Source organism: Trachemys scripta, chromosome 3 (genome assembly GCF_013100865.1).
Source record: "Trachemys scripta elegans isolate TJP31775 chromosome 3, CAS_Tse_1.0, whole genome shotgun sequence".
Lineage (NCBI taxonomy): Eukaryota > Metazoa > Chordata > Testudines > Emydidae > Trachemys > Trachemys scripta.
Window position 1 is genome coordinate 55,076,935 of NC_048300.1, and position 13,769 is coordinate 55,090,703.

A 13,769-nucleotide genomic window follows, 5' to 3' on the forward strand; every position below is an offset into this window, starting at 1 on the left:
TCTGAACACTTCCCCTCTTCAAATGTGTAGTCTCACTTTCCACTTCCACTTACTGCTGCATCCCCTTTTCACCTCCTTTCCCCCACCACTTTTACCACTCTTACAGCACCCTCCTGACAATGTATTACTGGTTTATAGGAACTCTATAAAATTATTGTGCATATTGTTTCTGTTTTGTTTTACATAAATAAAGAAGCAGTTACAAGGCAATCTCTATATAGGAAAGAAACTTCCTCTATGGGTAGGTTATTCCATATTATCCCCTCCACAGTTTTGGCACCTTCCTCTTCCTGTGATATATCTGGCACTGCCCATCGCTAGAGACAATACCGGACTAGATGAACCACTAGTCTGATTCAGTCTGGCAATTCCTTCGTGCATAGCAAAAGCCCAGAGAAGGAACAGCAAGGACTGTGGCAGGCAATGATCAAGGTGCATTAGCAAAACAAAGAGAGGGCACAGGACTGGAATAGCAGGGACTGTTGCAGGTTAGAAGTGAGGTGCACTGGCAGAACAGTGTGTGGAAAAGCAAGCACAGTGCCTGCCTAAATTAATGTTGACTATAGGTATTGCTATTATTCAGTCATTTCATGAACACTGAATTCTCACACTTTTTATAAAGCGTGGGCACACTTCAATATCAAAGCACTACATGTACATGTACCCACAGAAAGCTTTTCAAAATATACATTTAGAAGTGACTAGCAAAACAAGGCAAAAAACGTGCAGAACATGAATGTCAATGTGACTGAAATATCCTTTGCATAAAGTAAAACACATGTTTTGGTCCTGCGGGCTAATAAGAAACTGGTACCTGGATGTAGCATCTTATTTTAATATATTGGGAAAATGGGGCTTTTTAATGTGTTCAGCAAGTGACTATAGAGAAATTACATTACCATGGACACACCCAAAACTTATCCTTATGCTCCTGAACTCTGTGATTTGTCAAGCAATTATTTCTCATAATATTCTTTCGTAGTCACAGACATTATCGTTTTTTCCTATGAAATACTGTGCAGGAGCTCTGCAGCCCTTACTGCAGTTGTACTGATAGGTTGAGAGACTGCTAAGATGTAGTAGAGTTTGTCGGCCGCAGTGCAGACTATGGGAGTGTGAATTGCAGCATACGGTAAAGTGTTGCGCTGTAACTGCCCTGCATAGACCCTGCTAATGTGAACTAAAAGGAACCTAGTTTACACTAAGGTAGTCCCATTAGTCCCTTTTAGTTCACACTAGCAGGGTCTACATAGGGCAGTTACAGGGCAATACTTTAGTGCATAGTTCAATTCGTGCCCCCATAGTCTGCACTGCGGGGCCGTGTAGACAAGCCCTTAAACACCGCTGATGGCTTGAGGGCTATTTCACATGTATTCTAAAGAAAAACTGTGCCCCTGGTGTATTTGGCAGTGTGTTCTGAGCCCTGGTCTACATTACAAAATTATTTTGCTATAACTATGTCACTCGGGGGTGTGAATAATCCACACTCCTGAACAATGTAGTTATACCGACCTAAGCGGCAGTGTAGACAGACTATGTTGGTGGGAGAACCTCTCTCACCGATATAGCTATTGCATCTCACGGAGGTGGATTAGCTAAGTCGATGGGAGAAGCTCTCTACTGTCAGTTTAGAGCATCTTAATTAAAGAGCCATATTGGCGCAGCTACATTGATGCAGTCGCCCCAATGCAGCGTTTTAAGTGTAGACATGCCTTGGATAGTCCTATCATAAGGTATTTGTAGAATGTATTTAAAAATAGCACTTTAAATTCATTTGGCAGTTTTCGGGGTTTGTCTATATAGGGGTACTCAGAAAAATTAATCTGTATTAACTGAAGCTGTAAATTTAAATTGGATTAAACTGTATTAAGCCCCAATTTGGATTTTCTTACTCAGAACTGAAGTGCTCTTAATTCAGTTTAATTTAATTCACTTCCAAAGTGAATTAAGGCCACTTTAATTCTATATGTGAGTATCCACACAGGGATTTAATGTGGTTTAAACCAGTGGTTCTCAACCCGGGGTACGCGTACCCTGTGGGTATGCAGAGGTCTTTCAGGGGGTCCATAAACTCATCTAGATGTTTGCCTAGTTCTACAACAGGCTTACATAAAAAGCACCAGCCAAGTCAGTACAAACTAAAATTTCATACAGACAGTGACTTATTTATACTGCTCTATATATTGAAATGTAAACACAATATTTATATTCCAGTTGATTTATTTTATAATTATACTGTAAAAATGAGAAGGTAAGCAATGTTTCAGTAATAGTGCGCTGTGACACTTTTATATTTTTATGTCTGATTTTGTAAGCAAATCATAGAATAGAATATCATAGAGGTAAAACTTGGGGGAACGCAAGACAAATCAGACTCCTGAAAGGGGTATACAGTAGTCTAGAAAGGTTGAGAGCCACTGGTTTAAACAATGCATTAAAAAAGTTAATTAACCTTTTTTTACTTTTCATTGTCTGTGTTCTTTCTGAAAATCAATTTTAAAAAATCACAAAAAATAGATAATTAGATTAATCTTCCTGAGTGTCTCCATGTAGTCCACAGCCTACTGCTAGTGGCTACCATCTTTCTGGTAAGTGATGCTGGCAGAGTTAGAAGCACCATTGAAAGCAGTATCTATGTACTCAGCATTCATACTGATTTAAGTATACTGCTCTACAGCCAAAATGCTTCTGAAATAAATGTAGTCAAACTTTACTACTTCTGGGTCACTGAGAATGAAAATGATGCTTAAAATTGTTGATTGGCTCTAGTTTTACGACCCTTGACTTGGGAATGGCGGAGGATATGTGAGTTATAAAGGGAAGGGATCTCAATTTAAACCATGTGCTTGGGGCGGCACCTGGAGGGGGGCGGCGCTCCTGGAGGGGGGCGGCGCTCACCTGGGGAGAGCGGGGCCGCGGCCGGGCTCACCGCCCTCCCTCCGGCGCTCCGGCCGGCTGGGAAGAGCGGGGCCGCCCTCCCCCCGGTGCTCCGGCTGGTCGGGGAGAGCGGGGCCCCAGCTGGCCTCGCCGCCCTCCCCTGCCGCGCTCCCCACTTGGGGGGGGGGCGGCGGGAGCCGGCCCTGCTTTGCATGTTTCTTATACACAAGGGAGTTTGAAGTCTCATTCAAGGAAAAAATGCATTTTTAAAACCTAGCTGTTTATTCACCAAGTAACTCAATCCATTACAGAATCAGTGGCCTTTAGTGATTGGCAGCCCCTAAATTAATCTTCAGTGGAGGCGGGCAGTAGGAGCTGTAGATCGAGGAGCAACTGGTTTATTGAATTTAATACTTAGTGATTAATAATACAGTTTAATTAGCAGGCATCCATGCCTGAAGGTCTCTCACTATCTTAACAGAATAACTAAAAACAGAACTGCAATCAAATAAAGGCAATATGCTTGTTTTGTTTTGTTTTTAAACACAATAGCAAGAGCCTAGGGTAATGAACCTCCCCAGCCAGTTGTATACATTAAACAAACAACCAGAATAAAAAGGACACCAGAAAGGATTTGAATTGTTGCCCTAGTTGTGCTTTATAGCATATCCATTGGAAGAGCATTCCATCTGCCAGCCCTCAAAGGGATTGGCTGCCCATCTTTACTCCCTCCAGATATTCTGTAAAGAGTTCTTATGAGTCAAATATTAACTACCTGTTTTAAAACTCATGCCATTGGTGGTAGGGCCTGTTTCAGGTTCTCACAATGCTTCAAAACACTGACAATGTGGAGTGTCCCTGATCATTGGCGCAGGGCTGCCTCTCTTTGAAATTCACAGGATGCTCGTAATTTTCACAGATTTGATCCAATATCCAGTGATCCTAAATTAAAGGGACAGTTAAAATTCTGAATGCATTTTGGGCATCGTGACTCACTATATCAATGTGATTTCTTCTGCTAAGGTAACGTCACAAGAAGGCACAAATGTTTTTAGGGGACACTTAGTACCCCGGTATCTCCAATTTGGTACAGGGTAGTGGTTCTTTTTAGTCCAAACAGAACATGAAAATCAAACTTGGAAAAAATCTCTGCATGTTAAATCCTCAAAAAAGGCCTATACTCCATTGTGTTTGGAGTACAATATAACATCTTTTATGCACAGGTCTTGGTGGGCTGTCACTGAAATCTTTGAATGATTAAGTGCACCAGCATGCAGCTTTTTTGAAAAGCGCTTTGAAATCCTCATGTGAAAGGCACAGGAAAAGGGCAAAGAGTTGTTTTATTTACCTTAATTTATTGTAGTGAAGTGAAGTATATAATTTAAAACACGGAATCTTCTCTCTAGGACAGAATGTTATCGTCATAGTCGCAGGAGCCAATTTGCTTTTGGATTCTGAAGACCTGAAGAGGGCTGCTAATGCCATTTGCAAGGCCAAAGTGATCATTTGCCAGCTAGAAATAACACCTGCTATTTCTCTGGAAGCCCTAAAAATGGCATACTCCAATGGAGGTAATTTACCTTAAGCGTTCATCCATTAGGTTAGTGCTTTTACATCTTCGTCTCGGTCTCTGCAAAAGCTTTCTTCATGGTTTCTGCAAACCATTTTAATTTCTGTCACACTAGCCTGTAGTACAGATGAAACAGTGACCACAACCTCATGCCACTCTAATAAAACCTAAATTAAATTTTAAAATATCTCAATGCATATCATGGCAGACAAACATCTACATAATCTCATTTTGTGTAAACCTCCTTTATCTAGCGCGATGCTGTCTTTGCCTGTATTGTGTAATGTCATGCCAAGATTGTAATAAACTCAAGGCAGGGAGTAGGACCCTGGACCTGATTCTGATCTCACATCAGTACAAAACAGGAGTAGTTCAGTTAAAGTAAAAAGAGCTACGTTTATATAAAATTTATGCACTAAATTCAGAATTAGGCTTATGTCTCTATTCTTCCGGTATAGCACCATTCATACTTGTGATGCTATATACAAGTATTAAAAATAATAAAATGCCATAAAGTCTCTTTGATTATTTACTGATTTAGCAACAACTCCATGTGTATTCAGTGTATTTGGCATGTTGCCATAGAATGGATAATGTCACAGGCAGGAATTTACATCTAATTGTTACTGTGCCTTTCAGTATAGATTACTTTGTGACAGTGGATTTCTACACTGAAGAAGCATATGGATAAAAGCTGTTATTCTTTTCCTAGAGAATGGAGTTTCAGTACTGGTGTGATGTTTTGTTTTGTTTGTAGCACTTTAAACTACCCAAGCTTATCCACCACCGCATTTAAACAATACTGGGCGAAAGATTAAGCAATGATGGCCATGGCCATTAGGCCATGTAAAATTCAAAATTTTGTTCTCATTTTACCCACCAGAAAACTGAGCCTGAAAGGTTGCAGTAAATGACTTGGCCAAAGTCACGCAGCAGGTCAGTGACCGAGCTGGGATTAAAATTCAGGATTTCCTTGCTCCTAGCCCCAGCCTCGTGCTACCAAATCATGATACCTTACAGTTAGAAAAGCGGTTTTCAAACTGTGGATCAGGACCCCAAAGTGGGTTGCGAGCCCTTTTTAATGGGGTGGCCAGGACTGGCATTAGACTTGCTGGGGTTCGGGGCGGAAGCTGAAGCCCGAGCCCCGCTGCCCGGGGCCAAAGCTGAAGCCTGAGAGCTTCAGCTCTGGGTGGCAGGGCTCAGGTTACAGGCCCCCTGCTTGGGGCTGAAGCCCTTTGGTTTTGGCCCCCGTGCCCAGGGGGCGGGGCTTGGGCTTTGCCTTTGGGCCCCTCCCCAGGGCAGCAGGGCTCAGGCTTCGGTCCCCCCTCCCGTGATTGTGTAATAATTTTTGTTGTCAGAAGGGGGTTGCGGTGCAATGAAGTTTGAGAACCCCAGGTTTAAAAGGATTTGAGGATCTGATTCTCCACTGCCTTGTACCTCTTGAGGTCATCTATACCAGTGCAAAGTGGGTTTAAAAAATGTTATAATATTTAGTGGCATTTTAAACACATTTTGCATATACTTTGCACTGCTTAAACAACTGTGTAAAGTGCAAGACGGAAGAATCTGGCTCTGAAACTTCAGTTGTTATAAGTGTTTATGGATATCATTAATAGGATTGTGCACATTAGAACAAAAATCCACATAATAGTATCATGAATTCAAAATTATTTTGATGCAAATATGACTTAAATGAGTTTGTTTGTGACTCCTTTCCACCCCTACATTTGGTTTATCAATCAGAAAACTTTTGTGAGACCAAGTGCTTTCCAAATTGCAGTTTAACACCTCTGGTATGCATCCGAAGAAGTGGGCTGTAGTCCACGAAAGCTTATGCTCTAATAAATTTGTTAGTCTCTAAGGTGCCACAAGTACTCCTGTTCTTTTTACCTCTGTTTTGGTAGTCCAACAAGAACCCCTACTGTTTCTTAACTTGGATCCATTTCCATCCATGGAAGCCTATCTTCTCAGCCCATTTTGGTTGCTGCTCTGAGACAGCTGTCAAACTCCTCCCTAAAAGCCACTAGGGCAGGCGTCGGACATTCTCCCAACAGAAAAACCTCACGTTGCGTGACTGCAAAATATCTTCAAAGGGGCCCTCTGAAATACCTTATTCTCAAAATTTGACCTAACTTAAAATTGTGAAATCTGATGGGGAATGTTTTTCTGGTTTTTAAATCAGTATATTTGGGAAATTAAATAGTGGCTGTTAATTACACATTACCCTCTCGGTGTTGTAGAGCCAGCTAGAAAACTGAGTACAAGTTAACTGCCAAACACCATTCCCAGTAATGTGCTGACATCATGGATGACAAATTAAGAACTGCCAGAGCCATGCTGCTTGTTCCCCATTAAAAAACAAAACAAAACAAAAGCTCATAGAGTAGAAAAAAAATCTATTTTACCAAATACAAAAGGACAAAACTAGCATGGGAAGAAGTTTTCTCTGAGACCTTGAATTTAAATCTTGACAGTTTTATAATTGTAATTATTTATAATGTTTCTGTCAAACAGGTTCCTTTGCTTTGAAATAAATATATACAGACCAGAACCAACATGCATAATTTCATCAATTATACAGCAGCGGCTTTTTAGCATGCCAGTCACCAGCTGTATTGTCATGACAGGATAGGAATGGGGCAATCTGAACAGACAGTCCCAAAAATTTATCCTCTTAAATATTTTAACAATGATAAATGCGGGGGTGTGGGAATGTTTCTTTTAGGCTAATGTAAACGTTAGCTTTTTTCCATTTCTTTTTTCTGCAGATAAATTTTATTTTTCAGATAATTCTGTTATCCTTGGAGGACCTCAGTTATTTAGGGAATACCTTACATGAGAGATGGGGATTTTTTTAAGGCCTTTACTGATTGCACTATATCCAAATGGTCAAAGTAATTTAGTGTAGTGATTAAAACAGTGGCCTTGAAGTCAGAACTCTTGGGTTCTGGTATCAGCTCTGCCACTGACTCGATGTGTGATCTTGATCAAATCATTTTACTTCTGTACCTCCTTCGGCTAAGAGATGAGTCTCTGACAAAGGAGAAATGGAGTGTTTCAATATTAAATGGAAGTTTGAAAAAACAACACATTGAATGGGCCAGCTAAGACGATGGCTGTGTCTACTCTGCACTCTCAGGAGTGTGAAAAAAACACACACCCCGACTGACAAAAGTTTTACCAATGAAAAGCGTGGACAGCCCTTTGTCAGCAGGAGTCGCTTTCCTACCGACAAAACTACCGCCCCTCATTGGGGGTGGGTTGTTGTTTCTTTGTCAGCAGGAGAGCTCTGTCCTGCTGATAAAGAGTGGCTACACTGCGTACCTTACAGCGGCATGGCTGTAGCAGCACAGCTGTGCTGCTGTAAGGTACACAGTGAAGACGTAGCCTTAGCAACATTAGGCAGTACAATGTGTCAGCAAGAGACAGGAGCAGCCTTAGGACTGGTACTGTTCTGAGTCTTCAGTCTGGAATCGTTGTGCAGTCAAACCTTTGCTAATATGTGGGCCAACTCTGCCATAGATAATATGCTGCACATTGGCAAATGCTCTGTACAGTCAAATCTAAGTAAATGTTTTGCTTTGTAACACTGTGGAATCTTAAACCCATCCTGGCTGTCAGTTGTTTCCCGTGGTTTAGCCTGCAGCACCCTCATGTATAATGCAATACTGTATGTTAGGAAGTGCACTAGACTATTTTTGTTTAACAGATGCACATCCAGATGCCTCAAATCTCTGTTTTGAGTTTGGTGCTTTTTTGTTTTTGTTTTTTAATTAAAAGGAATTAAAAAAGGGGGGTGAGGATGGATGGAGGCCTAGGAGCCCTATGTTTCCATTCAGTGAATCTCACTTGTATTGGTTTTGCAGACTACATATGGAAAAGATTGGTTTTCCCAATGTCTCTGGTCATTAAAGACTCCATGACAGTTTGTACAAAAGCAAGGGTGTTAGCCTCTGATCTATCCTAGTTAGACTCCATCTTGAGGAACTATATCGAGTGTACATGAATTTCCCTGGAAGTTTGACTTGAACACTGTATTCCTCCTTTTAACTGCTGTGTAATGTTGCTGTGTGCTGTTACACTGCTGCCATGTCCCTTCCCAGAGGTGGCTCCATTTCAGTGGTGAGTGCAGTTCTTCCCATGCTTGAAAAGTTTGTGAGGATCCCAAAGTGCCTTGGAGATGATGGACAAAATAAAATGGAGGTTAATAATATCAGGCCCATTAATGCTGTGTTGGAGGAGAATTGTGATGCAGTTCTCTATGGATGGAAATGTATCCAGCTGGGGGTTTGCAAGACTTTCCTTATAATTCCTGTTCCTGGTTGCTCTAGGCCAGGGCTGGGCAAGCACACTGGGACTGAGAGCACAGGGGGTGGTGAAGATTGGGAATGGTGAGAGAAAGATTAGGACAGGAAGTTCGTAGGAGTGAGTCTAGAAATGGGTGGACAAAGAGTCTAGGACTGAGATGAAAAGGCTGAGGAATGGAGATTGACTCCAGCTAGGTAAGGAGAACAGGACTGAAATAGAGCAGTGAGGGGTGAAGAAGAGACAGGACTAGGGATAAGGGATTAAGCTTGCAGGGAATGGGCAGAAGAGTCTGTGCCCACTAGACACACTCCATCCAGAGCCTGGAATGGAACCCATGATTCCTGAGTCTTACATTCCTCTGCTGTCAGCGAATATCTGTGAAACTCACTGGCAAAGTGTCCCATCCCCCTTTAGTGCTGGTCCACATAAAGGATAACAAAGTACTACTGCTATTAATTACTCTGTCAGCTCAAATGGCAGATGTCTGTGCAGTGGATCTAAAAGTTCCAGTCCTGCTGATGATCTACATGAGTATATCAATATGATGCCAGATGATGGCATTTCTGTTTTCATTTTGCTTTTTAAAAAAATACTAGGAAATTACATACAAAAACACGATGTTGATAGAACATTATTAAGGTGGCAAAGACAAGCACTCAAAGTGAAGAAAAACTATGAAAAAATGTGATGTAATCATATAATTAGACTGTATCATAAATCAGATGCACAAGGGGGCTGAATTAAGGCTGCACAGGCAAGCCTACTTCTAGCATTTCCTAACTTCTGAGTGCTTGATTTTGCAACTTCAGTAATGTTCTTGTAATGTAGTTGTTTTGTCTGCAATAGCATTTTCAAATGATAAGAAGATAGAGAGGAATTGTGAAGTTGAAAAGTAGTCACTGGCCTAAATTTTCAAATCTGAGTGTCTAAAGTTCAGCTTCTATATTCCTATTTATTCATATTCCTGAAGTTTCTGATCACCTGAGGCTTCTGTTCAAATAAATGGGATTCATAAGTGCTGGCATGTCTGAAATTCAGGCTGCTTATGCGCAGGTGCCTAAATATAGATTTAAGAGCCAGACTTGCAAGTTTGAAAACTTTTGTCACTGAATATAAGTAAATTTCTAATCTAAGAGATTATGTTTCATATGAAGAAAGGATGGTCTTATAGATAAGGAACAGATGTACTAACCAGGAGATTGGCAGAGCAAGGAATTCATAGATTTCTGTGTTACATTGGGTAAGTCACTTACACTCTACTGATATGGCAAACCTTTTCTAGTGTAGATGAGGCCTGAGGCTTTATCTATAGTAAATTTAAAGGCAAGTTGTTAGGTGGTATTAGCTAACACACTTTGACAGGTTTTAACCAAGATATCATCTCCACCAGCTATACTAGTGTTGGAACGTTAGCTAACAGCTCCTAACACTTTAAAATTGTAGTCTAGACAAAGCCTTCATCACTCTGTGTCCCAGTTTCCTCATGTGTAAAATGAAGATTACAATGCTTACCTTCCTCCCAGGAAGTTCTGAGGCTAAATCAGTGTTAGTAAAGCTCATGTTAGTAAATGCTCAGAGGGAAGACACTCCACAAATGAAATGATTTATATTAGATATCTAAATTTAGAATTTTTTTTAGTTAAAAAAAACATTTGAATACAGTTTGAATCTTGCCTATTGCTCTCCTCTCATTTCCCCCTACAAGCAGATGAATGAATATCAATTTGGGGAGGGGTATATATTTTTCTGTACTACAATTAAGAAAATGGTTAAATACTTTGTAAAATGAAAAAACAGGGGTTTTCTGGGTTTTGTATGTCTGCGAGTAGTTTGCATATCTGTGGGGAGAAGACGAGGAGCTGAAATGTATTAGCCCCAATAGGGAGTTTGGGGTTCCAGGCAGTGGTTTGTAAATGTATTATGCAAAAATGCCATTGATTTAGACAACTTTTTCCATTCTGTTGCAGTGAAGACCTTATTTAATCCTGCTCCAGCTCATGCTGAACTAGATCCACAATTTTACACCCATTCCGACATCTTCTGTTGCAACGAAAGTGAGGTAATGGCTAGCTGTCATGTTAGAGAACACTGACGTGGACAGTGAAACTTAAAAGGGACTCCGTCCCCAGCAGTACATCATAGGGGGAATCAAGCCATGTTCCTGAGACTTCTCTGTCAAACACTGGGGAGGCAGCAGGCTTGGCCCCGAGGCCAGTGAGGAAGGAGGAATACTTTGCTTCACTGTTGAATAACCCTTCTAGATGGCACTTGAAGTAGAATTAACGGGCTCCCAAGAGAACTGAGGCCAACCCTTCTTGGCCATAAGGTGGGTTACTAAGAGGGAAGTGGATGAGTGAACACGAGATCCATAAATGAGACACTCTTAAAATGTGTTTTGCTCTAAATGGTACATTTTAAAATAGATTTTCACTCCCAGCCTTGTCTTCCCTCTGTGTGAATAATGGGAATGTCATTAGATATAGCATTGTGATGCTCTTAACCTGCCTTGCCAGAGAAGGTGTTTGTGTGTATGCTGCCACTGAGAGGGTTCAAGCAGCTCCGTATGTCCCTACCTGTTAGTTACCGTTTCAGTGCACATAACCGAGTGACTTTTATGGGCTGCTGCTACCAGTGTACAACAGCGGAGCCCTCCGTTTTTCCAGTTTGTCAATTTCCAAGACTTTCTCTCTTCTCCCCATCCCTTTTCTCTGCCATTGTCAGGATAATATTTATCCAAAAACAAATGATTGTGTGTATCACAGGAAACAAGTTGGTCTGAGTGTCCCACGAGGCCCTTGTTTGAATTTGCTGCTCTATATTATTGTTACTGTTGCTATGGTTTTCTCCTTTATTTATCAGACTGTGTGAGGAGCAACCAGCAGGTAAAAGCCATACCTTGAATATGGTTGTAAGAGATCCCCGGTGAACATGACATAGGGTTTAGGAGAAACCATGACTCAGCTTGCTGTGGGATCACCATCCCAACGTCCCTGGCTGAAGGTTGTACGTCAAGACTCAGTTAGCCTATTCTGAAATTTCTGCTAAAACCAATGACATGATGGCCCATAAGACATCAGTGGACAAGTTCTAAGTGACCCAAATGGCCATCAAAATTGTGTCAGCAGTACCCATTTTGGTGCAGGTCTGTTAAGTTAGCCCCCATCACAGCATTTTGACATCTGCAAAGTAGTCAGCCCTTTCCTGCAAGGTCAGTCATTGTGGCTCATCAAAAGTCTAGGGGCTGATTTTCCAGCTCAACTGGCAATGATGTCTCTTGTGGCTCAGACAAATCTAATAGCCATCACAACTCAGCTACATGATGGAGAATGTTCAGAGCCAGCCTCTAATCATTCCTTTCCGGGCGATTTGCAGGGTAGACACTTGGAGTTCTCTGAAAGCTTTACTGCCTGGCTCTCCGTAAGGTCATAAATCCAAGAGTTGCCTAATAGTGCTACAGGACCTATTTTGTAGCTGAGAGCAGCCCAACTCTCCCACTCCTCTAGTTCACTTCAGGTTTTTTTTCCCCTGGTTGTCACTGTTTACTTGTTTGGCTGTGGGATTTTATTCCCTACTTGTTAAATACAAAAACTTATTTCTTTATTACTGTTCTATCCCTGATATTTTTTTCTCACTGCTACTTCCAACATGAATGTTGCTGTTTCCCCTATGTTACAATTTATTGCTACAACTTCAGCTTTCATAGAGACATCCCTTGAGATTTTTAGTCTGCTAGAGTAAAGGTATATTATTACCACCACTTGGAGAAAAGAAAATTACTTCCTTTCTGAGAAGAAGAAACACAGGTGTATAATTATAACAGATCCCCACTCTCTCACACACATTGCCTGCAGAGTTGGGGGTTCAATTTGCATTCTTTATGCTTTCTACAGTTTGCTTAAAAAAGGAACTACTTGTTGGAGACAGTAGGGATCACACTATCCTCTCAGCAAGTATAGGCACACAACTTCTGCTGGTCAGGAGGTTTATTCATTTTAAAATACTCATTTTATGGAAGTTCCTGCCTGTGACATTCTGGAGTGCAGACCCAAGAGTGATGCCCCGTTAAAGCACTTTCTGAGAATGAGAATTACAGGTAGATAGTTTTTCTTTGCAACTTAATATTTATAACAGTAACCTTTTGCACTTTACAATGAAATCCATTTCCTTACCAGAAGTATAGTAATCATCTATATCTTCCTTCATCCCATCCATGCATGCCAATTTGTCATTGTTAGAATTGCTTTTCGGGGTGAGCTTCTGTCAGAGTTTTCTTCTTTTGTTAAGAAAACAGAAGCAGTCGAAGCATTTGTTTTTCTCATGTCAGAAATGTAAAAGGTATTTTATATCAGTATGTTTTTATTTAGCACTTGTTATACATCCATGTTCCACATGTTTTCAGTTTCCTGTTATGACTTCCTTAAATTTCAAATCACTTTTAATATATGCATTTGACGATTTTGGTAGGTAAATTTATGTACATGTAGCTCTACCAGGACCATCGTGTACGAAAATATGTCACGTAATGGAAGTATATACCAATTACATATTTCACAGCTTTCGTGTTGTAATTGGGACAGTGGTGCAAATGATCAATTACACTAATATAAATCTGTTGGCTTCAATGGAGTTACTACAGATTTTCACTGATGTAATTCAAAAAATGTGGCTCAATAGTTCCTTTCAGAAACTTCTGTTTGAAGATAACACTAATGAGAAATGCTTAGCTTCAGTGCAAATCCCAATTCATCCAATGCCAGCATAGTATATATCTGTCTCTTTTTCTTTCTGTAAGGTATATATAGTATCACGTAGATTGTGTTACATCCAACAAAACTAGGTTAAAAGAATGTTAATGTTGCAAAATTGAGCACTCAAAAGTTAGAAAATGCCGGAATTAAGGTTGCCAGTGCAATGTTAGTTTGGCCCGCATGTGTATTATGATACAGTCTAATGACATGATTACGTACTAGATTTTTGACAGGGCCTCTGCCTCATTCAATGAACAAATCATAAC

General features: G+C 40.7%; 1 protein-coding gene across 2 annotated transcripts in view; it reads left to right on the forward strand.

Annotated features, from left to right (window-relative positions):
* Nucleotides 1–13,769, forward strand: part of RBKS (ribokinase) — a 101,021-nt gene that overhangs the window by 51,367 nt on the left and 35,885 nt on the right. For both annotated transcript variants that reach the window (XM_034764781.1, XM_034764782.1), the window contains 2 exons: nucleotides 4,284–4,448; nucleotides 10,723–10,814. In XM_034764781.1, coding sequence (XP_034620672.1) covers nucleotides 4,284–4,448; nucleotides 10,723–10,814 — 257 coding nt within the window. The remainder of the gene's footprint in view (nucleotides 1–4,283; nucleotides 4,449–10,722; nucleotides 10,815–13,769) is intronic.